General features: G+C 38.4%; 1 protein-coding gene across 2 annotated transcripts in view; it reads left to right on the top strand.

Moving 5' to 3' along the window:
• Positions 1-25937, top strand: part of TEK (TEK receptor tyrosine kinase) — a 114082-nt gene that overhangs the window by 75840 nt on the left and 12305 nt on the right. Inside the window, exons 7-16 of one of the 2 annotated variants that reach the window (XM_090274053.1) lie at positions 353-481; positions 3359-3510; positions 4696-4840; positions 9602-9763; positions 11589-11723; positions 13912-14199; positions 19306-19605; positions 21366-21520; positions 22947-23157; positions 25414-25524. In XM_090274053.1, the coding sequence (XP_090130179.1) occupies positions 353-481; positions 3359-3510; positions 4696-4840; positions 9602-9763; positions 11589-11723; positions 13912-14199; positions 19306-19605; positions 21366-21520; positions 22947-23157; positions 25414-25524 (1788 nt within the window). The remainder of the gene's footprint in view (positions 1-352; positions 482-3358; positions 3511-4695; positions 4841-9601; positions 9764-11588; positions 11724-13911; positions 14200-19305; positions 19606-21365; positions 21521-22946; positions 23158-25413; positions 25525-25937) is intronic. The other variant, XM_090274052.1, reaches the window with a different exon arrangement.

The raw sequence follows: 25937 nt of genomic DNA, 5'->3' as shown, positions 1-25937 counted from the left end.
TCCCCAGCAGTCCCCCACCAAATCCATGCCCATGGTTCGTACATACAAGCTCTCCCACTTCAACCCTTCATATATTCTTCTTCTTTTTTTTAATAAATAAATGATTAATTAATTATTTTAACAATAAAAAATAACAATCCCTCCCTCTCAGATATTAAGACCATTTATAATCATATAATGGACAATGGGTGAAGGTCTCAAGCTCCTCTAACTGCTTCAAGCTGGACGTGGTCGTCGTCCTACCTACCCTTGGGTCAGAAATCCCTAATAAGAGTGGGGGTGTGGAGGGGAGGGTGGCCTTCCCACATGAGGAAGGATCGACAGCACTTGTTTTTGATATCTTTGTTTACAGCATGCCAGCCTGGGTTTTATGGGCCAGACTGCAAGCTCAGGTGCAGGTGCACCAACGGGGAGATCTGTGATCGGTTCCAAGGATGCCTCTGCTCTTCAGAACAGCAAGGGCTCCAGTGTGATAAAGAAGGTAAAGCAAGGTAACACTGTAGTCAGGGCCATGTTCAGCACATCTGCACCAAGCTTTGATGTTATCATTCTTGCCTCAATAGCGCAAGATTCACAAACCTCTTCTATTTCCATCTAGAAGCTGGGAAGATTATATCCCAAGTCCTAAAGGACAGCTTTCTGATTCTTTTCTATGGACCCTTATGCTGGATCTCATTTCCTTTTCGACTAGAAATAAAGCATATGCTTTTTGTAGCATATTAAGTGGTAACTGGCCAGCTAAGACTTCTGCCTACCTCTTCTGCTTTCTTCTCTAGGGCTAGCCTTTATCCTAGATATGCGCAACAGAAAAAAATAATAACTTGAAGGGATTTATACAAAGAATATTTTTAAAAAGAAAGATATATAATAGTAGAAAAGATTACTCTCAAAATGAAATGCTAAATAATTCTAGTTCAGAAGCTACCACAGAGCAGAGGTCAGCAACTACTGACCCACAGACCATAGGTAGTCCATTATTTTTTAACATCTTTATTGAGATTTAGTTTTTATACCTTGAAGTTTATTTCTTTAAATTGTACAATTCAGTGGGTTTTAGTATATTTATGAAGTTGTGAATCCATTGCCATAACCTAATTTTAGAATATTTCCATCTTACCAAAAGAAATTTTGTACCTGTTAGTGATAACTCCCATTCTTCCCTCCTTCCATCCTCTGGTGTCTATTAATTTACTTTCTGTCTGTACAAATTTGCTTATTCTTGACGGTTCATATACTGTGAATGAGATCATACAATATGTGGTCTTTTGTGGCTGGCTTCTTTCACTTATCGTAGTGCTTGAGGTCTATCTATGTCATAGTGCATATCAGTACTCATTCCCTTTCACTGCCCACCACCTGCTGTCATAAAGAAAATTTTATTGGAACATAGCCACACCCTTCTGTTTACAATATATTGTGTAAGGCTGCTTATACAAAAGTTGAGTAGTTTTCTAACCATTTACAGAAAGTTTGCTAATTCCTGCCCCAGAATATACTTTTTTTAAATTAAAAGAAGTGTATTTTCAGAATTTAAAAATAATATACATATATATCTTTTTCAATCAAATAAACAGAAATGTTGTAGAAAGAAACACACACCCAGTGAAATCTAAGACATATATAGCCTTTACTCTGTAGCTTTTAAAAATTAGAACAATTCTAAGGGAAAAGACCAACAGTTGTTTTTTCAAAGGCTTTAGCTTGCCAGCTTTATATACTTTCTCTTCTTTTCCCAGTGTTTGGACTTTGTTACAGGGCAAGAATCTGGGAGGGTCTAGGAAGGGAAGGAAATGCTTTGGGGCTATGAGAGGAATAGATTGAAAATGGACAACTAACAAGCTTTAGGATTTGCATTTTGTAATTTGCCCCTTCTTTTCTGTTCTAAGGCTGATATTGCAAAAGGTGTGAGAAATCTCAGACCTAGATGCAGGTCCTGAGCTCCCAGAGAGCAGCCCCCTTTCCCTAATTAACACCATTCCATGCTCCACCTGCACATACACCTTCACCTCCTTCCAACTGCAGAAAATGCAAGGGGACAGTAAAGGAAAGAAATGGTTTAAAAGTTACAAAGCATTTTTAAAAATTTCTATGTGAATAACTAAGCTGAAAAAATTGATTTTTAAAAAATCCTCACTCAAGGACATGCTCACTGATTTTAGAGACAGGAGAAAGGAGAGAGGTATAAAGGGACAGAAACATCGATGCAAGAGAGTAGCATTGATTGGTTGCCTCTTATACATGCACCAACCAGGGGGATGAAGCCTGCAACCCAGGCATGTGCCCTGACTGGGAATCCAACCCATGATCTTTTGGTTTATGGGACAATGCTGAAACCAAGTGAGCCACATTGACCAGGGCTGATCAATTTTCTAATCATAATCTCTCCAAATTTACAGATATATGAAGGACATACCTTTGTAGTCATAAACCTTTTTCTCTCCTTTTCCACACACTTTACCTGTTTAATTCTAGGCCTGAGAGATAGGATATTAATATAAACTATCACTATTGATGTGTTTCCCATGACCCCACCTTGTCCCCACCATTGATATGGAACAGCATATAAGTGACTACTGTTCTTGGGGCACCTCCATCTCCTGGGAAAGTATGTGTTGGACTATTTTCTACCATGTCTCACATTTAGTACAGTGGTCCAAGGTTCTCTAAGATCCTATAGTTCAGAATAAAATTGTTATATTTCAGGATTATTCATCCTCTACTCCATAGCTATTAGACAAGGAACCTTAATATCTTTGTTGCAACCACAGGTATTTTTCTTCTTTTAGTACTAGAAGCAACATTTTTTATTTGGCCATTGACTATAAATTTATTTGGGGGAGGTATATTCCAATTTACTTCTTGGATATAAATCTATTATTAATCATCTGCCGCTTGCAGACTTCCCAAGCAATGAGACATCTCTTATATATCAAATCCTATGATCATGTTGTTGATCAGTGATATCACGGAATGGAAGAATTATTTTTGTTTTTGCTTCTGTTCTTGTAAAATTTCTTTTAAAACAAGAAAGAGGCTGACAAATAAGGGCAGCGGAGATGTGGCCCCAATGATCATGTAGCTTAGTGTTATGGTAAACACTGTGGACTCTGCATTCATACAAATCTGAGCTTGAATCTGGGCTCTGAGTCTCCCTCTCATCATTTATAAAATGGTGATCACAATAGGACCCACCTTACAAATTTATTATGTGATGATAAAATAGTATAATCTTTGGAAAGTTTTTTCCCAGGCATAACCTGCTAAATGGTAGCTAGATTTTTGTTTGTTTGTTTTGTTTTTAATTACTATTTCTGCTGTGTTTAAGATTAGATTTCACAGTGCTGTTTTCTTCATTTAGGCATGCGAAGGATTACCCCAAAGATAGAGGATTTGCCAGATGACATAGAAGTAAACAGTGGTAAATTTAACCCCATCTGCAAAGCATCTGGCTGGCCATTACCTGCTAATGAAGAAATGACCCTAGTGAAACCAGATGGGACAGTGCTTCATGTAAGACTTGTTCTTCATCTGCCTTCCTAATACCACTAGAAACTCAGTGTAGTAATTACCCAACCTAAGGCTAGATTCCACTTAGAGTTTGCATCCTCCTTGGGTAGGATGTTGCTCGCTTGACTCTAGATAGACCTGTTCCCACATCTGCAGTTCAGAAACCATGATCCGCAGAATCCCTTAGTTCTGAATGCATGCATTTCTTGGGTCTCCCTACCCCTTCACTTTTCCCTCATCACTGGTGCTCACTATTGGTTAAGATGCTATGGCAGCAGTTCTTCTTTGCTGGAAGGGACTAAGCTATTTTCCAATGCATTTCCCTTTTCTCTCTCTCAATATCCTGAATTTCTCTGTTTCATAAATGATTCTCAGGAAGTTAATGTACTCTCTTATCTAAAGACCTTGAAATAGTTATACGTCTCTCAAAGATGACTGAAAACCAACCTGACAGAAAGACAAAACCAAGTAACCTGTTGGGGATAGGATATGCATGTATAACATGCCATTATCAATGTCCCCATATGAGATGTTTCTGATTCCACACAAAGAACTCATTAGGTAGTAGAAGACAATTGACAGCTTCCAAAATCTTGTTGGTCTTTCTAAAACTTAATGAAAGAACAGTTACCATCTAGTGAGGGCCACCCATACTATATCCATCTTCTTACCGAACATTACCTGTCCCCCTTTTGCAGAAATGGAAACTGCCTGGGTGAAGTTAAGTAACTAAGGAATTGGTCACAAGTGGTAGAGCTGGTATGTGAACTCAGGTCTTTGTATCTTCAAAGCCTTGGCTTTTTCCATAACACCACACTCAACAGCCCCTCAAACACGTTAGGAAGCACTTTTATCCTCCCACCCAGCCATCTCTGTATTAGACCAGAAAGGAGCGAATGTTGCCAGAAGCAATTTAAAAGGAATTAGACTTCTTGCTTTTAACTATTTACCCCACAACCCCAAACACACAAATACAACAGCAGGATCTGTGAGGGCGTCAACCCAATATAAACTTTCAGGGCTACTACAATAGTTTTGGAAATAAGCCAATGATTATACAAGCATTGCATTGAACTTCTTAATCTCTCCTAGAAAACTTCTTATTAAACAATGAGATGGGGTCAGTGTTATGAACTTTTGTGTTTACACCTCTGTAGAAGCTTTATTTTTTGTATTTGACCTTTCCAGCCAAAAGACTTTAACCATACGGGTGAGCTCTCCGTGGCCACCTTCACCATCCACCGGATCCTCCCCCCTGACTCAGGAGTCTGGGTCTGCAGTGTGAACACCATAGCTGGGATGGTGGAAAAGCCTTTCAACATTTCAGTTAAAGGTAAGCTTCATTTTCCAGAGGAAGAGCTTGTATCCTTCATGAGCTTAGTTTATGTGTCACTGGATGTTGCTTCTAGATAAAAACGTTATCTCAGCACTAAAATGTCTTTTGGAGATTTTCCAGGATTCTAAGCCTTTAAAAATTTTTTATGTGCATGAAAATGGAAAAAAAGGCTTAACTATATGGCCACTGGAGTCACATTAGCCCTAGGTTTGATTTTTGTACCTAATAGCTAGTAACTTTGTGTGTGGGCCTAGGCACAGGACTTTAACCTGCTGAGCCTTTCCTTATTTGTAAATGAAGCTTAATTTGTCTACCTCTCAGGGTTATTGTGAAGATTTATTAAGTATATAGAACACTTTTTAGAATTGTGTCTCATACAAAATGTCTGATCATATTGGTAATTCATATAAAGTTTCATCATTGTTGTGACTTCATCACTGTTGTGACTTCCTATTCATTATTGTAGAGAATAATTTGGAAAAATTTTGAGGACTACTCACTTAGTATGAAGCCCAGGCTATGCTATCAAATTAACAAAAATGATTTTTTTCACATATTCAGTATTGTGAGTATTTATTCTGTTAGAAATTTGTTGTTCAAAATTCAAATTAATCTATGTCGGTGTATGTACATTTGTAGCTTGGAGAGAATAAATAAAGTGAAGGTAAATCCAAGTTAGCTTGGCTGCTGTACATAGATACAAGAAATAATTTTAAATGTGGAAGTTATGAATCCATTTAGACAAAGACACCTAACAGCTCTTGGTATATATTCTTGGAAAGGCAGTGAGCTAACTATCTCACATACTTCATCTTATTTAATCTTTATATGAAACTTATGTAATAGACATTGTTGTCCCCACTTTGCCAGTCAGGAAACAGATTCAGAACATTTAGTTAACTTGTTTAAGGTAGTGTATCTGGTAAGAAACAAATCTTAATTGTGAATCTGGTCTCCTGACTCCAAACCCTGCATCATTTTGCTTTCTGAGTCTCTTGTATTACAGACTAAATAAATTGGGTCTGTTTGACCCAATTTATTACTTGATTAGGAATCTTTGAGAGAACCAAGAAGTCATTTCTATAAATAAAATGAATGCAAATACCTAGAATTTAATCTTTTTTTTAAAAGGTCAATCACAACACTAACATAAATAGACCTTCACAGATTTGGATTTTGTGCCCTGGGAATCTATGTGAACCACCTCAGAATCCTCAATATTCTTTGGATTACTGAAAAAATGCCAGATCTATTTTATTCAGAATATTCACATTATCAAAATAATTTCTTACATCTTACATGTTCTTTAAAGGAAACAGCATACAGGCAAGGCAAATTATATTATTTTTAAAGCTTCTTGGAATATTTGTTATCCATGGTAAATAAATAATGATGATTATAAAAACAAACCATGTTGTTAAGATTCAGGAGAATCTTATTTTTATCTTTTTAATGAAAGACACAGCAAATGATGTCAATGCATAGATGCATCTCCAGTTCTAAGTCATTGATGCCTCTTCACTGTCATAATGATTGACATTCATAAAATGGAAATAGCTATTAGTTTAATTAATTAGTGTCTTTAACTGTAATATTAAAAAAATAGACAGTAGGCTTTATTACCAGAGTACAAATTGGTATGACGACTTTGAGGAACGGGCAATATGTACTAAAGCTAATCATACCCTTACCCTATCATCTAGCAAGTTTACTCTGAGGTATATGCTCAAAAGAAATGTGTGCATATGTTCAAAACAGACATTTTCAAGAATGTCCGGAACAGTTTTATTACTAATAGCCACAAACCAAAATTAACCCCAATGTCCATCAACAGTCGAAGGGATAAATACATTGTGGTACATTCATATGTATTACTTTGTTAGGGTTGCTGTAACAAAGTACCACAGACTAGGGGCTTAAACGAAAGAAATTGATTTCTCACAGTTCTGGAGGCTGGAAGTCCAAGATCAAGGTGCCCTCAGAGTTGGTTTCTTCTACGGCCTCTCTCTTACGGTTGTAGCAGGTCTCCTCCTGTCTTCATATGGTCTTCCCTGTGTACATGTGTGTAGCCTAATTTAATCTTCTTATGAGGACAATAGTTACATTGGATTAGAAACTGCTCTCATAACCTCATTTTAACTTAATTACTTTCCTAAACACCTTATTTATAAATACGGTTACATTTTGAGGCACTGGGAGTTAAGACCTCAACACATGAATTTTGGGGGGGATGCAATTTATTATATCATCATACAGTGGAAAACTAAAGAGCAATTTAGAAAGAATCAATTTCTGTTACATAATAATGAACAAAAGAAAGTACATGTTTTATGATTTCATTTACATAAAATTAAAGAACAGGTAAAACTGATCTATAGTAACAGAAGTCAGAAGAGTAGTTCCCTATTGTCTGGGAAGGGACATACGATGCTTGGTGTTTTGGGGGTGGGTGGGGCTGGAAATGTTTTCTATCTCAATCTGGTTAGTGGTTACATGGGTGTGTATATTAGTAAAGTCCCCTGAGCTAAATACACTTAGATTTTTATGCTTTACAATATGTATATATCTATAAGAATGATTAAAAGACAAAAAACAAAATGATGAATTACTAAGAGGAAGCTTTTGGAGCAATTTTTTACCCTTGTCAAATTATCTCTTTTATAAGAGACTGGCACCAATGGCTATAATAAAATATGCATTTTGATGATTTAAGCAAACAGGTGGTCCCATGTGATCAAACAAGGAAAGCGTGACTTAATGAATGAATTTACTCTCTTTTTTCAGAGTGCTCTCTTCAGAAACTGATCTAAGAAAATATGTATCCAGACTTACCTGACTTAACACTGGCATAATTGGTCTCCAGTCAGGGCATACTGCCCAATTAGGCCTCTTACTTGCTTTATTATCCTGACCTTAGGCAACTTACTCCTCAGTCTTTACTGGGTCAGTCAATAGAATTTACTAAAGGACTATTATGTTCTAGGCTTGGGAATATAGCAATGCACAATACAAGAAAAAGAAAAAGCTCCTCCATCATGGAGTTTCATTCCTATGGAGAGAAATAAACAGTGAACAAATAAATAAGTGAAGTGTCTGGTTTACTAAGATGCTAAGTGCCATGCAAAGAATAAAGCAGAAATGGGGGCAGAGGATGCTGGGGCAAGTCTGGAGGTGGCTAATTTTAAATGGGATAGTCAGATTTCCCTGAAAAGATGCTATTGAGCAAAGACTAGGAGGTCATTTTTTATGGATGGAGAGTTAAAACATTAAGACAGAGAGGTAAAGTAAAATTATTGAACATTGTAATGTCCCTGAAATCTGCAAGAGTCTACATTACATAATATACACTTTTGTGGAAGAAAACCCCCCCCCCCAACAATTATGCATTTCTAAGAAGGGCAGGCTAATGGGGCTTCAGAGCTCACTGGAAATTCAATTGGCAAACAGTTATTCAGCACCTGGTGAACAAACCTACATGGTCTTTGCCCTAATGGGGTTTAGAGCCTACTGCAGTGTTTTACAAATTCTTTATTAGTATTGATTAAGGCACCCTCTTAGAAATCTTATTCCAAAACTCTATTTCTGTCATCATAAAATATTTACATCCCAGATGTACTATATACCTGTTTATGTACTGTGGCTCTTTGGAAGGCCACAAACCATTATAATAATTAAGATTTTTTTATTCTCCCAAGAACCAATTTTCACATCCTTGGTAGGGTGCTATTGTCCTCACTGAGAACATAGGGTCTTTGAGATGGGGAGATTATTCTGGGTCATCCAGAGGGATCCACTTCAATCACATGAGTTCTTAAAAGCAAAGAACCTTCCTTGGCTCTATTCAGAAAGATATGTTACAATGGAAGAAGGGTCAGAGAGCTGAAACTTGTTGACTTTGAAGATAAAGGAAGGGGCCATGAGCCAAGGAATGCAGGTAGTTTCTAAAAGTCAGAAAGAACACAGAAACAGATTCTCCTGTAGAGCCTCCAGAAAGGAACACAGCTCCACTAACACCTTGATGTTATTCCAGGGATGCCCATGTCTGACTTCTGCTTTTCAGGACTGTAAGATAATTTTGTGTTGTTTTCAGCCTCCTCCCCCACACAAAGAGAAAGAATAAATACATAGTCTAGTGGGAAGACCAATATCAAATAATCATTCAAAATTACAAAAAATAATAAATTCTGAAAATTACAATGAAGCAGAAGTATAAGTTTTGTAAAAGCCTAACTGAGGTTCTAGGATAGCCCTTGTGAAGGAGTTACATTGGAGGTGAGAGTTGAATAATAGGTAAGAGTTAACTAGAGAATAGTGGGAGGTAGAGCATTCCTTTCCCAGAGGATAACACCTACGAAAAAATCTGAGACAAAAAGAAGCTTGGTGCATTTTTAATTGGATAAACTGCAAGTTGTTCAGTGGCACAGGATGGTATTGGATGAGGGGAAGAGGAAACTGGAGGGGAGGCAGTCTCACTTGTGCAAGGCCTGGCAGTTCCGGGTCCAAATTTTATATTTTATTCCAAATGTAATTGGAATCCATTGAAAGTTCCTGAGCAGAGGAATGCGCATATTTTAAGAAAGCACTTTGTGGGAAATGTGTTGGAGAGGCAAGAGCTAAGTGAGGAGATCACAGAGCAGGTGATTAAATTGAATCTGAGCAGAGAGCTCTAAGAGGGTGTTGTTGGAAATATAAAGGCACCTAAGAACAATGGAAAACCCTAAATCTAAGAACTAATCTGATTGCTGAAATTTTGTTTAGTTCTCCCAAAGCCTCTGAATGCCCCAAACGTGATTGACACTGGACATAACTTTGCTGTTATCAACATCAGCTCTGAGCCTTACTTTGGGGATGGACCAATCAAATCCAAGAAGCTTCTCTACAAACCTGTCAATCATTATGAGGCATGGCGGCACATTCAAGGTAAGGTTTAGACAGAAAAGGCTGCAGCTGGAGATGTGGCACCAGAAAAAGAGTTTTCCCCCAAATATAGAAATCCTTCTCCTTGCCTCAACTCTCTACCCTTGTGCTGGTGACTGTAGCAGAGGATTTTATTTCAGAGTATTCAAGATAGAGTTCAGGGCCCTCTGAGTCCTGGGGCTTATTTCTGAAAGTCAGGGTGTGCTGTGGAACACAACAGACTGCATCAGGAGTTACTATCTGTATCAATATTTCTTTTTCAGGCTTTTCTGGATCTCCAGTACTGTTTTTAGTTACTCCACTTTGGTTGGTCATAGTGAAAGAGATGTGTTTGTGCCATAAATATGGTAACAGGAAATTCCAGTGTTTACTGGAAAGACAAAGAGACCCAATCTGCTTAAATTCAAGGGGTGATTGTTACTGCTGTATTGAGTTGTTTGTTCTTATTCTCATTTCAATCTTGCCCTGTCCTGCGGGCTCCTAACCCACAGAGATTTCGAGAAGAATTTGGGCCTGAAAAGTTTAGGTTATGGCAGACTAGACTGGAGGGAGGAGAAGAGGGGTTTGGGCAGAGTACATACATGCTCCTTCCCAACTTCCTGAAAGAAAAATATAGTTTCACAAGATGTGATAAAATGTCAAAGTTTCATGAAACCAGTATAATGAATTAATTTGTCAAATTTATTCAGAAACACAAATTAGTTCTTTTTGTTGCATGATGATATAAAATCACCATTTTTTAAAAAGAAAACTGAGCATTATCTCTTGACAGTGCTGCCTGAATTGTGCCATCTGTAGCAAGACCTGTGATACCATGTTTGGAGGCAATGCACATCCCTTCACCACCAAAGCTTTACTCTCACTATGCTTGTGCGTTACTGAAAAGGGCCCTACTCACTGTATATAGATAATTAAGGGAGTTGCAGAAAATGAAAAGAAAAGAAGGGTTTGGGGCTTAATAATACTAGCTAATCTGGATATGTTGAATAAAGCCATGGCATTATTACTGAGTTCTTCACATTCTACTGTAGACTCAGGTGAAATTCAAAATCCCAGCAACATAAGGCTGATGGGTGGGATTGCTGCTTCCAATGTCAATGGCTAGATCTTATGAAAAAGCAGCTTTTAAATAAATATGTTGGTAATAATTCATAGTCTTTTTTTACAAGTAGACATCCACAAAATGGCCTTCTAGTGACTCTGGAACACAACCCACTTTTTCCTTACTCACTGGGAATTTATCATACGGTGAGGCAAAAATCTACCTTTTCAGGATCCGTGGAGAAAGAGGCTGGCTGAAGCCAATCGCTGAGGAGAAAAACAGCATGTACCATTTGCTAATGGGATCTGTTCTCCTTCGGAGTGATATAACCAGTACAAATCTGTTATTCTGTCATTGTGAGCAAACCCTCGTAGTTTTCTCCTCCTGATACTCTCAATCACTGTATGTACTTGAAAACAGTAAAAATTAAATCATTTTATATTGTTCTAAGTTGAGATTTTCCCCCTCTAAATCAGATCGGTATTTCATATAGTCGAATATTTGTGTGATTTTACTCTACAAATGAAAGGACTAGAGTAGAAATGATTAAGTGGCATGGAAATACTCATATTAGTGTACACATCATAACCTGTAAACTTCCTTTAAAAAGCCCTATTTTCCTTATATTAGGATGGTGAGACCCTGAAGATGGAATTACTTCTCTGTTTCACTAGGACATTGTATTTTTAAAAACCAAACATTAGTTCACATCACAATAACAACATTCCAGTTTAGAGAATGTAAAAGAGTGCCAACCTAAGTTTCCTGGACTTTCCCTCTTCTCAGTGACAAATGAGATTGTTACACTCAACTATTTGGAACCTCGAACAGAATATGAGCTCTGCGTGCAGCTGGTCCGGCGTGGAGAGGGCGGAGAAGGGCATCCTGGACCCGTGAGACGGTTCACAACAGCTTCTATCGGTCAGTTGAAGCAAACAGCATTTATTCACAAGCTGGGTGGGAGGGGGAGGAAGGGGAAAGAGGAAGGAAGACCAGGAAGGGTGGTGGTGGGTGAGTGGGTGGGTGGGGATGGAGGTGGAAGGAGTTTGCTTTTGAATGGGTGGGAAAGTGACAGGAAGGGTAGCAACTTGGAGCCAAAGCGATCCTTTATTTGGGCTGCACTCTGGTCTATCTCCCTGGGGGAGGGGGTCTGTGGCAGTCCAGGAGGACAGAGAAGGAAGCAGATGAGCCTTCAGGAAGGCAGGGACATCCCTTAGGAGTTGGGGTTTACTTAGTAGCGACTGTGCTGAGCCTTGGCTGCTAAGTTTTACCAACAGTTTCCTGTTTCCATCTTAAGGGCCCAGGCCAGGTTGCTGCCACATACATACTTCAGAAATCCAGGTTTATTTATTTTTTAAAATAATTTTTAAAAGTAATTCATGCACATAGTTGAAACATCAAATAAAATAAAAGGCGTTTTTCTAAAGGACAGCAGCCCCCTGCTCCACCCCTCATCCTCCTAGCCCTGCTTACAATAGGCAGTCACTTTTATCTCCTTAAGCTGTTTCGTATAGTATAGACCCCCATGTTTCTAAATCAATGGTTCTGGCCATGAATTTTACTACTGCAAGTCTGTTTGTAATATATTGTGGTCCTTCATAAACCACTGTAATATATAAACATTTCTCACGCCCTAAGAACCAATTTTTGCCATCTTAGAGGCAATAATGTCCCCACTGAGAATGCATGAATTAGAGGATCTCTGTTCTATGTTTTTTTAAAAAAATACTCATCTGAAGATATGCTTATTGATTTTAGAGAGAGAGGGAAAGAGAGAGAGAAAGAAATGTCTATGTGAAAGACAAACATTGATCGGTTATTTCCTGTATGCCCCCCAACCAGGAATCCAACACACAGCCTAGGTATATGCCCTAACTGGTAATCAAACCTGCAACCTTTGGTGTACAGGATGATGCTCCAACCAACTGAGCCACCCAGCCAGGGCTCTAGTCTATGATTTGAAAATACTTTATATCTGGAATTTAAAAATCAATTTTTAATTTTTAACTGAAAACACACAGGTTCCTCTTCTATCCACTGACACAAGACATTTTAGGAAGGAAGGAAGGAGGAGAGAGAGAGGGAGGTCATGATAATAGAACATCTTAACACATTCTAAATATATTTTCACATCCATTATCTCATTTATTTCTCCTGAATCTGGATGGGTATTTTCATTTTGTGTTACATGTGAACTTGGAGAGATTGTTAATTTTCCCAAGGTCATAGACTAACGTGGCACACTGTCTGATTTCAAAACCCATATTGTTTCATTCTGTTACCTCGTTGGTAGCCCAGGTTCTTGTGGGTGGTTACGGCCAGGAGTATGTGCTGGAAACCCATACCTTTATGTGATCAGAGCAGGGCTACGCCTGGCCCTGCCACCACAGCTGTTATCATGTCTGAAATTCTCCTTGTTAAGGGGAAGTAATCTCAAAATTATTTTAAAATGTGTTGCTCAAAATGGTAACACAAACACTGACCTACAAACCCATAAACTTGGCAAATCCACTGTTTTCATTTTTATCAGTTTCCTTCCTATCTTTCACCAATTGTAGACATGACTTTTACCAAGTTGCAATGAGAGTTTTTTTCTCATGTATTATAAGTACTTTTATTGGGTTTTCATACTTTTCCCAATTATCTATTTTAATCCATTGGCTTGCTGTATTATAATTTATTAAAACATTTACCTATTCTGAGCACTTAGGTTTCTTTCAACATTTTGCTATTATAAAATAATGTTATAATGAACATCTTCATGCACATAGGTCTTCTCTTTCTTTGGATTATTTATTTAGGATAAATCACTGGTAGTCAGATTATAGGGCCAAAGTATACATAATTTCTAGGGCTCTTAAAAACTACTCCCAAATTATTCTCCAAAGGTGTTGTATCCCTGTATTATAATTATCCAAACTACATATTAGAGTCATTGTCAAGGTTTGCTATTTTGGTAAGAAGCAAGTATTGAGTGGCTGTGTTTATTTGATAGCTTATGAAATCGTGTATCATTCTAAGATCCAAGGTTATTCTGTAGAGCTGCTCTTTGGGGCTGTTTGTTACCTTCACCCTGTATAAAAATAATGATCTTTCTGGTTTCCCCCAGGTCTCCCTCCTCCAAGAGGTCTCAGTCTCCTACCAAAAAGTCAGACCACTCTAAATTTGACTTGGCAACCAATATCTCCAAGCTCAGAAGATGAATTTTATGTTGAAGTTGAGAGGAGATCTGTGCAAATGAAAAGTGATCAACAGAATATTAAAGTGCCAGGCAACTTGACATCAGTGCTACTTAACAATTTACACCCCAGGGAGCAGTATATAGTTCGAGCCAGAGTCAATACCAAGGCCCAGGGGGAATGGAGTGAAGACCTCACTGCTTGGACCCTTAGCGACAGTAAGTGACTCCTGCTGCCCCTGTCTCTCCTGAATGACTTTTGACTGGTGTCGTTTGGACTTAGCTACCATTACTTCTAGACTGTTTCTTAGAAATCATAAAAGGCATTTACTTGTGAATGGAGGCTAATCAGTGCCCTGAAACATACAAGGAATCTCCGTGTGAATGGGTTCACAATAATTCAGAGAGGACTGTGCTAAATTTACATTTCCCTGGTATAAGGCTATTAAATAAATTAATAACATGTATAAGGTATGTAAGACTCATTTAATCAGTCACAGGACAGTTTTCAGGATTATCATGTATCTGTATGTACACAGATGTTGATTTATTATAGATGATGGGTCTTTCTTAATCTTAAAAGCCAAATAACATTGCTTGAAAAATAGTCTCAACAGAGAATTCTTAGAGCTACGAGAATTGAGATTAAGAACATGACTTTTCTTTTAAAATATTCTTTAAATTAGGCTTTTCTTAATTTTATATTGGTCACTTAAAATTACTCAGTAATTGGAACTTCTTGGGTTTCTTTGTAGTAACTAATGAAAGTTTTTTCATCATTAAGCAGAGTACTATTTTAACTCATGGCTTTAGAACTGTGTGCATTTTGAGACCTTGTAAAGGTTAGATATTTCTTGGCCACACTAGCAACCACTTAAATCAGGATCGTGTGTGGTCCCTTGTCCACCCCCAAAGTCTGAGGCTCTCTTCTGCAGCTGGGTCTCTGTTTCTTCAGGAGTGGGTTTGGCAGCAGGTTCAATGTTTCTCCAGCCAATCTCTTTTTGTATCAGTGATGCTTTGTCAGTGTTTACAGATTCTTCATCATTAAAAAAAAAAATACTGTGAAATTTAGAAGTTACAGAGCAATGCAGAGAATAATAGAACCAATACATTCCTATAACCCAGAATTAACAACTGCTAATATTTTTTCATATTTTCTTTCAGCTTCTTTTGTTGGTTTGTGGAAATAATAACACAAGGTGGATATACCAAAATTCCCTTTGACCACCATTCCTATTGTAATTCTATTCTCCTCTCTCCAAAGACAGCCAAAATTATGAGTTTGTTATGTATCTTTCCCTTCAACATTGTATAATTTTAACACATTGTACTCATACATATCCATAAGTATACATATGCATACATATTATTTATCTTGCTTTTTAATGTTAATTTGCTTTCTGACGTATGCTTCTTTAACTTCTGCATAATAGTTTATGTTATAACTATATAATCTTTTTTATCCCTTTCTTTTTAGCTAGACATTTAGATTTTTTTTTTTTTTTTTTTTTACTATCACAAACAAAAGTGCAATGACCATCCTTATACATGTCTCCATGTGCATAGGTGTGAGAGCTTTTCTAGGGAGTATATCCAGAAGAGGAGTTGGTTGACTATATCCCTCTAAAGTATCTATTCAATGTGTACTATGTTTCCAGGAGTGTGTGAGTGTACCTTTTCCCCTATATCCATCTCTATATTCTTTAACTATATTGATTTTGCTTGATATTGTCAGACCTTTTAATTTTTGTCAACCTCAAAAGTAAAAAACAGTTAATTTCAATTTTCACTTCCTTAATAACTAGCAAGGGTAAGCAACTTTTCTTGGGCATTTTGGGGGCTTTTTGGGGGATTATTTAGATTTCCTCTTGCTTGATATATTTGTTGATGTACTTTCCCCGTTGGCTTGGTTGTCTTCTTTTACTGATTTGTTAAAATTGTTCATGTAATTTGGATACTAATCTTGTTATATATGTTGTAAATATATTCTCCTAATCTCTTTATTTTCACCTTGTTTGTGATAGTTTATTTTATTTTATTTTTTACCTTAAGCACATTTTACATGTAATCAGAGCTATCAATATCTGCCTTTGTGGTGTGTACTTTTTGTGTTTTGAAATTATTCCCTACCCCAAGGACTTAAGTATATTCTCTGTATTTTTCCAATAGTTGTAGTCTCTTAGCTTTTGCATATGGAGGTGTTTAAGATATAAGCATGTTATTTTGGGGTATAGTGTATTTTAATCTTTTAAAATATGTCTTATTTACTCACATATGGCAAGCCAATGGTCCCAATGCCATATATTGAATAGTCTCTCTAGTGACTTGTGCTGCTTTCTGTATCTTATGCCGAGTTTTCATATTGGTTTTGCTTTAATTTCTAAGCACTCTGTTTTCCTCCACTGACCTGTGTGTGTGTGTGTGTGTGTGTGTGTTTGTTACTGTACAATTTCCAACCTGTTTAAATTACTATGGATTTATTAAACGTTTTGATAACTAGAGGGTGAATCACTATTTTCTTTTTCAAAGTTGTCTTAGATGTACATTCACTATTCTATAGAAATTTTACCTTCACTAGAATTATATACTATCAAATCACATCATAATTATCATAGAATTGAATAAAAATAGCTAGTAATCACAAGGACTTTCCTTGTGTGGACTTTGATGGGGGTAGGTTGGTGGGGATTATACTGCTGGTGGTGGTGGTAGGAATGCTGAGATCAGCAGGGTAGGATGCAGTCCGTACAGGGTTGGGAAATCAGGGCAAGGAAAATGTGGATGAGGACATTTCAGTCTTAACTGATATATTTGTTAATATGCTATGTTGTTCAGAAGTCAAATTAATGCTTCTAGTTTAAAGTTTATCATGGTGCCTAGCTTAGCAGTTCTAACTAGACCAAGTGTAAAGAATGAAATAAATTAGATTTGACATATGGCCCCAAACATATGTAAAGTAATAAATGTGTGTAATGTGTTCCTGCATATGTATATATAGAGTATCTCATTGGACACTTAGAATGGCTTTATGAGAAAATTAAAATAGGAGTTATCATCACATTTAACAGATAGGGAACCTGAGACTCAGAGGAAGGTAAGTAAGTTGACCAAAGTTATACAGCTAGTAACTCATGGGGTTAGGATTCTAAGTCACATTTCAGTTCCATGTTTTGTTTACTTTTGCTAAACCATGCTACTCATTTGTCACTCTGGATGGGCAACCAACTGCTTCAAAGCAATGTTGGTTATTGGAGAATTTTCTTCAAAAATGTTTTAAATTGTTTGCAATCTAATTAGCATTTCCTGAAGTGCTTTATATCATTTCTATTTTCTAATTACAATTGACATTAAATGTTATTTCATATTAGTTTTAGGTGGATTGAATAGTGGTTAGACATTTATACAATTTATGAAGTGATTCCCCCCAATCAGTCTAGCACCCACCTGGCACCATACATAGTTATATAAGTATTATTGACTGTATTTCCTATGCTGTACTTTACATCCCTGTGACTATTACAAAACTACCTCTTTGTATTTCTTAGTCCCTTAATTTTTTTCACCCAGCCCCCCAACCCCCCTCCCATCTGGCAATCATCAGTCTTTTCTTTGTATCTATGACTCTGTTTCTGTTTTGTTAATTTATTTTGTTCTTTAGAGTTCACATATAAGTGAAATCAAAGGGTATTTGTCCTAAAGTATTTTAGAGTCACCTGGACAATCTGCTGAAATGTAGATTATTGGCCTCAGACTCACTGAATCTAAATCAGAGTCCATTAAATAAGCTCAAGACTTCTATCAGGCATCAAATGGATAAATTGGTACATACAAGTTTATGATTTTTAATTGGCACCAAAAATTATATGCATTATTTTTTGGTTGGTCTTTGCAAGGTACTGCATCTTTGATAACAGCCTTAGAATAGCACTGGTTTATGAAATTGAATTTTTTTTATGTTAAATGTTAATATTCCTAATACTCTGTAACCCCTTGTATGAAAGAAGGTTATTTTGTATTTTCTAAATATAAAGATATACAGAAATCTTTGTACTAGATGCAAAGGAAATTAGGACATATTGTTAATTTATTAATTGTAATTTTGGATAAGTTACCACCTGTTAGACATAGAAAATAACAATCAGACTACCTGATTCTCACAGATTGCCATGGTTACCTAAGGAATTTGATTTGAAGAATCAGCATCAGGAAAAGAAGAAATTTAGAATGAAGAAAAATCTCTGAGAATACAAAATAGAAAGAATGTATGTCAAGACATGTCTTGAAGGTTCTAATTTTCTTATAAGTTGTAACTTTTATATGAAATAAAATGGCCTGAGTCTATTACCTGCTCAATGGGACCAGTACAGGTCCTTTATATTGTAAAGTCTCAGTTTTCTTACCCCTAATATTGGGATGATTAAAACCTCAGCATTGGTTACCTACCTGCTTATGTAATTATGAGCGCCAAGGGAGAGCCTGCATACAGAAGCACCTTGTAAACAGCCTCACAAATGGAAGGTACAGTTAATATCAAGGGCAAGATGTTGGAGTCATTCTTTTCTTGAGCCGAAGAATTTCAGGCTTTACAGAGTCACAAAGCTTCCTCTGGTCTGTGTCTTTGTCTGAAAGGAGTTAGAATGGGAGAACGGGAATGATTCTGTGCCTGTCATCTTCCTATCTGGAAAACCTCAAAGTATCTCTCTCATTTTACCTATGACCCTAATGGAATATTATCTCTTTTTTCCCAAGTCCATATAGCAGTTTGTTTATAAAATGCTTAACACTGACTTGCTACTGCTCCATAAATGCATTAAGGGCAAGGATAGGTCAAATGGAACAGTGGCTAGGTTATAGACTATGACATCTGATTGCCAGGAATTGAATCCTATTCCTTCTATTTAATAGCTGTGTGACCTTGATCAAGTCACTTAACCCTTCTGGGCCTCAATACTTATGATAAGAATGTTATAAAGATAAAATGTCTTACTATGTGGAAAAGCCTATATAGATGCCAGCTCTTAATCTTTCTATTCTCCCTTGAATCAAGAACAGTATAATATAGGTTTCTGGAGTAACAGGCCTGAATTTAGTGTAAGGATGACAAATATGTGATTTATGTGCTGTTATTTTCCCATCTTGTGTTACTTCATCAAGTCTGCATTGAGTCCACTATCAATTGTTTGGAATTACCAACTGAGAAAATACCTCTTAGCCATTCTCAGTTTATGATCTGACATTAACTATCTCTCAAAAACAGAGTAATCCAAGAGATGATAGTATAACTTAAGTGAAATATTGTTTTGTTTTGTTTTTCTTAATTTCTAGTTCTCCCTCCTCAACCCGAAAACATCAAGATTTCCAACATTACAGACTCTTCTGCTGTGATTTCTTGGACCATCTTGGATGGCTATTCTATTTCTTCTATTATCATTCGTTACAAGGTTCAAGGCAAGGATGAAGACCAGCACATTGATGTGAAGATCAAAAATGCCACTATCACCCGGTATCAGCTCAAAGGCCTAGAACCCCAAACAGCTTACCAAGTGGACATTTTTGCAGAGAACAACATAGGCTCAAGCAACCCAACTTTTTCTCATGAACTGATGACTCTCTCCAAGTCTCAAGGTTGGTAGAGTGGACAGGATCTTGAATTATTTCTGGAAACTCTCAGAAAAGCCGCACCATGTTAAGATACTTATCCTATATTTGTGTCATGGGACACAATTCATTTGTCCTAATAGGCTTCACTATCTGTAGATAGGTCCTTAAAGTGAAAATGCCCCTGGGAAGGCTACTCTGTTGCTCCTTTGTCCATTATTAAACCTTAGGCTGAATTAGTCCATCAGTATTCCCCACCCAGTGGTCTTTGCTCTGAGGAATATGAATTTGATGGAAAAAAAAGAATGTGGAACCTGTGTAGTGGAGACACATCTGCGCGGTGCTTCCGTGGGAGGTTCCAAGAGCCACACTCCTTTCTCAAGATGAACTCCTCTTTTAGCTTGGGTGGCACTATGCTATTCTGAATTTTCTTCTACTCTTTGGATCCAGGTTATTGTGTCTGCACATCTGCCACTAACCCCGATCCCAGAGAGAGTAAGCCCTTTGAGATAGAGACCCTCAGACACTCTGTCCAGGGTTTGTGATTGATAAAACCTGTTGAATACAGTTGGTGGGCGGTTGGAGGTAGGGCAGAGTCTGCAGCATGTGGAACAGTTTTCCTTCGAAGTTTATCTGAAATGGCGCCTTCCAGTCCTCTGCGTTTGCAACATGTGCAAGAGAATCGAGATAGAAGGAATGGTGATTTCTGAAAATTTATTATTTGGAGTAGAGTTATTAGAGTTTATTTTTACAGAAAATCTTATAGTACTAATAACTTCTTGCTTCTCTTCAGGGTTACGTAGGACTTAAGGAATAAAATCAAACAAGCTATGTTTTCTGTGCTGATTCTTTGGATTTTTAAAAGGTCCAAAGAATAATGAGTCTCCCAACTACAGAATATTATAGTTTTCAGATCACACCTTTAACAAATAAATCATTTTTATAGTTGTTTGTGTTTTGGTAAAATGCATACAAGCTATACCTAAAATACAAACAGAAAAATTAAACAGGGCATAACAAAACAACCCCTCACCATTCCATTCCAGACATTTCTTTATGTAAATATTCACAGAGATAGAAGGAAAGATATATTATCACAAAAGAATCCTTGTAAGAAAATGAGGTCATGTTCTACATGCTGTTTTTCATAAAAATACATTGAATTTAATTGTACTTGAATTTAAATAAGGGACAGAAGTGGAAAGATTAGACCTTAGTTTTTAATAGTTTATTTTGACTTGAACCTTAAGTTTTTCTGCTCCCTCCCTCCCTCTTTTATGCTTCCTTCCTTCTTTCCTTTCTTCCCCATTGGTATCCTCAGGTTTTATCCATCAGCTTTTTAAAACAAGGAAAAACCAAAACCAAAGTGTGTTATTACAGACTCTAAGCTCTTAGCAGCATGAAGCTTGTCTAGATTGTGCAGGTAGGTTGAGTCGCTTTCCCAAAGTCATGATTGAGTTAGTCATTCACCCTGTTACTTGATAACATGCATCTGCCTGACCTCTACTTGGAAGTAAAAGTTGAACAAATGAAAACTAATGATTAGCACACTGCCATTTAAAAAACACTTTTGCATTTTTTCTTTAAGGATCTTAATCCCATGAGTCAGACGCATCTCCACTGAGTTTCAGAAAACAAATGAGTAGTCCTAGGGCACATAGCAATTAGGTGGCAGGGCTAAGGGCTGCCGCCACATTCTCATTCCCTGTGACCCCTCCCATAGGTGGTCCTGGCTTCTCTCTCTATCCCCACTAACACTGCAGCTTCTCCTGTGTTCCCCTGCACAGCATCAGCAGAGCTCGGCGGCGGGAAGATGCTGCTCATAGCCATCCTCGGCTCGGCGGGAATGACCTGCCTGACGGTGCTGTTGGCCTTTCTGATCATGTTGCAGTTGAAGAGGGCAAACGTTCAAAGGAGAATGGCCCAAGCCTTCCAAAATGTGGTAGTGTCTCCTTTTTCTATTAGCTAATAAGACGTGCAGAACCTTCGCTTTAAAGATGTGTACCAGACAATTTACTTGTAAAGTAAATATTTCCAATAGGCAAGTCTCATCTTTTCTTTGGCTTCCATTATTAAATAAGAGGTAATAGCATGACTATGGGATTTCCTGTCAAAAATGGAACAATTTTGAGAGTGAAAATGTTGCTCAATAATTATGCAGGATACCACACCTAAAACATGACTGTTGCACTGCTGCAATGAAATGTATGATCATCTTAGTGATAAGTCACCAGAGAGAATAATCTTGCTGTATAAAGAACTGAACATGAGGGTAACCAGATCTCAGTGTTATAGGTAATGGTGTGTTGCACTAGGCAAGTTTCCCCACACTTTTCTATTTCCTGTTCCCATTTCTTCTTCTAATACCTTTCTCAATTTTACCATTCCTCATATGTGTGAGAATTATATATACATGTGTGTATTTCCCATTCATATGTACCCTTTGATGTGCAGTCATATTTCATAGCACTTGGCGAGGCCTCTTTCTTTCACTTGTGAATTTTGAACAGTAGCAAAGGTCTACAAAAGGCATCCCATTGGACTTCTTTGGTATACCATAGCCTGAACATAACTCTAGTTTGTGGTTTGATACTTTATCAGTTCTGTGTATAAACCATTGAGTACTATTACATGTCCGAAGTGAGATGTATCTTGATATACACATGTCCCTGAGATTCTGCTCAGTGGAGGACAGGGAAGTTTTGTTATCTGTCTTTGTGCCAGAGCTCACTCAGTTCAGGCGGTCCTTAAAGGGGAAAGTGCCAGCAAAGGGGTCAGCAGCGCGGGCGCTCATCATGGTGCCGTCAGCAGCTACCAAAACTCAGCAGCAAAGGAGACACTGTGATGGGCTTTGCCCTGTGCATCAGTCATTGTGAGGCCAGAGTCCACGCCAGAATGGGCCTGAGAGATTCTGAGCTTTAAGACAAGTGGGAGGGGTGAGTGAGAGCCAAGAAGGGACCAAGGGAAAGCTCTCCCTGAGGCCCATCCTGTGGCTTCCCAGAGAGAATCTTTGAGTTCTTTCCAAGTCAGGACTGAATACTTGCTCATTCTACAGCAGAGTAGAAACCCAGTCATGACTAACTCAGGGCTGCGCCATGCTCTGGCACACATGCTGTCACCTCTGGTCCCCTTGCCCTCTGTAGGCATGGATGATCAGTTGTGACATGCTCCCCACTGGGGCCTGGAGCTGTGCCCAAACATCTCTGAGGACAGCCAGTTCACCAGAATGGGTTTGTTGGATAACACCCATTCCACCTCTATTCTAGAATTAGATACATTTCTTTCTTCACCTGGTATGTCTACAATCGGGAGGTACTAAGTTCCTTAAAATGATAAAAAATCCTGACATGGAAAAAATCTTTTTGTAGAGGGAAGAACCAGCTGTGCAGTTCAACTCAGGAACTCTGGCCCTGAACAGGAAGGCCAAAAACAACCCAGATCCTACAATTTATCCAGTGCTGGACTGGAACGACATCAAATTTCAAGATGTGATTGGGGAGGGTAATTTTGGCCAGGTTCTCAAGGCACGTATCAAGAAGGACGGGCTACGGATGGACGCTGCCATCAAAAGGATGAAAGGTCAGTGTGTGGCCAAATCCAGTCAGCATTTCAGCAGGGTGGGGAGAAAATCTGACTTCCTGTTGAATCTTTCCTCTATGGTCTTGCATTTTTTAAGCAAAACATTGGCACGAGGTCAGATACAGCTGTTACGTGCAACTGTAGGTGATATTTCCTTTGAGGTCAGCCCCTGATAGGGTTGGGATGTAAATACGAAGGCATGAGCTATTTCAGCCCCACTGTCTTGATTCCTTGGGACGTGAGAATACAGATTCTCAGTCATATACTGCTAACTTGATGCAGAGGTTCTCAAAATTTGGCATTCATCAGAATCACCTGGAAGACTCGTTTAAAAACATACTTTTGAACCCCATCCCACAGTTTCTGATTCAATAAGTCTGGTGCAAGGCCAGAGAATCTGCGTTTCTAATTAGTTCCCGAGTGATACGGATGCTGAAGGTTTGGACACCATATTTTTCAAATTACTGTCTTCATGGATTATCTGCATCAACATCCTGGGAGACAGTGTGAGAAATGTATCTCTCTGGGCTTCTTCCACAGCCAGTTCTGCTATATTTGAATTTCTGGGGTGGCCCGTGCACAACCGTGTTCTTAAGCTTTCTCAATGACTCTTCTGTGTGCCGAGGTTTGAAAAACCAATGATCTGAGACCACAAGGACTAAATCTTTTTCAGTTGTGTTCCTCTCCTGACTGCTTGGTGCTTACCCGTTTAACATGGGTGGATCATAAACTTCTTCTGACAAAGCAAAACAACTAATTCCCTGGCAATACTACTGTCTTCTGTGTAAAATGACAGTTTATGGAAGACCTGATTGTGAAGCTGCGCTCTTACGGCATCAGGCAGGGGCAGGGGGTATGAGAGCCAGGAATGTGATTATTGGGCTGCTTCATAGTAAGGCTCTCTGGGGTTTCCTTCTTTTTGACAGCAGTTCTGAGCCTCAGATGAGAATTAACTCTAAATCTTATTCAATCACTGCTGTGTTCTGCATTATTAGAAAACACCATGTCAGAAAACAAACAAAAATAAGCAAAATATTAACTATGCTTAGAGATAGTAATGTTTCAGGATGCAAACACACACACATGCACACACACATGCACACACACACACACACACACACCCACACAGAGCTTTGCTTAGCAGCCAGAAATCCCTGTTTTGTTTCGCTACCTTAGTCACAGGGAGTTGGGGGGAGCAGTAAGGATAGTGAGAAGAGAGAGGGTATAGGACCTTGTAAAATCAGTTTTTGTTGGTATCTGACCTCAGCCTGATTGTCTACATCATGCCCATGTGAAGAGGTAAAATAGCTTAACAGCGCCAGGACATAAAATTTCTGCAGAAGTGACACATCCAATCAGGGCAGTTCCTCAAATACGGGGACAAACTCATTATATAGAACTTCACTTTTGAAATGCTCCCAAGGCACTGAACCTCCGGCGGCTCTGGTATGAATAGGATTGCCTGCTAGTTAGTCTTACAGGTACCCTTGGCCTGTATGAAACAGGCCCATAATTTTTATGCACACAGACACTAGCACCCATCTGTTATTTTCCTAAAAATAATAATAGCACAATGTCACCAATTCAAGGCTGATCAGTTTATGCATCAAAGAGCCTTCCCTCCAGCCTCATTGGTGCCTGACGATTCTCCCTCCGATCAAAGTGCCAGTGGAGAGAAAGGATGCAGAGAAACAAATGCAAATCAGTTTCCTGACTACCAAGCAACTTCTATAAAAATGTCGCTGGGAGTTGAGTTTTTTGACAGGACTGGTTTGTGAAAAAGCGAGCAAGTTAAAATCATTGAATAAAATCATGTGTTTGTGTGATTGGTGACATTTGCATAAAATTTGGTCCTGTTCTTTAGCATATTTTTCTTGGGATGGTAGATTGAGCTGGAAGAGCTAGAGTCTAAAAGTGGAGGCAGCTCTATTGCTACCAAGGGATTGCCTTGGGCATTTGAGAGCAGTGGTTCTCAAGCAGGGGTGATTTTACCCCCTGGTAGGGGGCATTTGAGAATACCTGGATACATTTTTGGGTTGGGTTACTGGCATCTAGTGAGAAGAGGTTAGACATGCTGCTAAACATCCTACTGTGCCCAGAACAGCCCCCAACAACACAGAAGCACCAGCCCAAAGTGTCACTAGGGACCTAACGGTGACTGAGTGCACTTGAAAGTCCAGCCAGAGAATAGGAAGAGCCAGTTGTTTCTGAAGAAGAATAACAGACAGGAATCATAAATCTTGACTTTCTTTCCAGAATATGCCTCCAAAGATGACCACAGGGACTTTGCGGGAGAGCTGGAGGTTCTCTGTAAACTCGGACATCACCCAAACATCATCAACCTCTTGGGAGCATGTGAGCATCGTGGTAAGATGCTCTTTCCCTGTCTTTCCTGACAGATTTTTTTTTGAAACAGGCACATTTCATATTGAAATTAGGAAAGATAATAACCTTAAGAATATTACCTTTTTTTAAAGTTACAGTTTCAATCTGAATGACTAGTCTCATTTATAGATAGTGCTGAGAGGTACAGCATCTTTTTGGAGGTAGGACCTATGGCTGGATCATTTGCCCTTGGAGTAGTTCAGCCATCACTGCCCAAAGGTATCCCTGGCTCCTCCGTGCCCTCGTGCTTGCTAATCTAGAGGTTTGCCAGCCACCACTACTAAGTAGACTCGAGGAGCCCTTGGTACCAGGAAGAGTGAAGTGCATGGGTTCTTTTTAATTGTGTGTCCTCTCATTTTTCTACCAAATTCAAGCAACTGACATTCCAATTATTA

This window comes from Furipterus horrens, unplaced genomic scaffold (assembly GCF_987537825.1).
Source record: "Furipterus horrens unplaced genomic scaffold, mFurHor1.1.pri manual_scaffold_4, whole genome shotgun sequence".
Taxonomy (NCBI): Eukaryota; Metazoa; Chordata; class Mammalia; order Chiroptera; family Furipteridae; genus Furipterus; species Furipterus horrens.
This window is presented reverse-complemented; position numbering and strand designations above follow the sequence as displayed.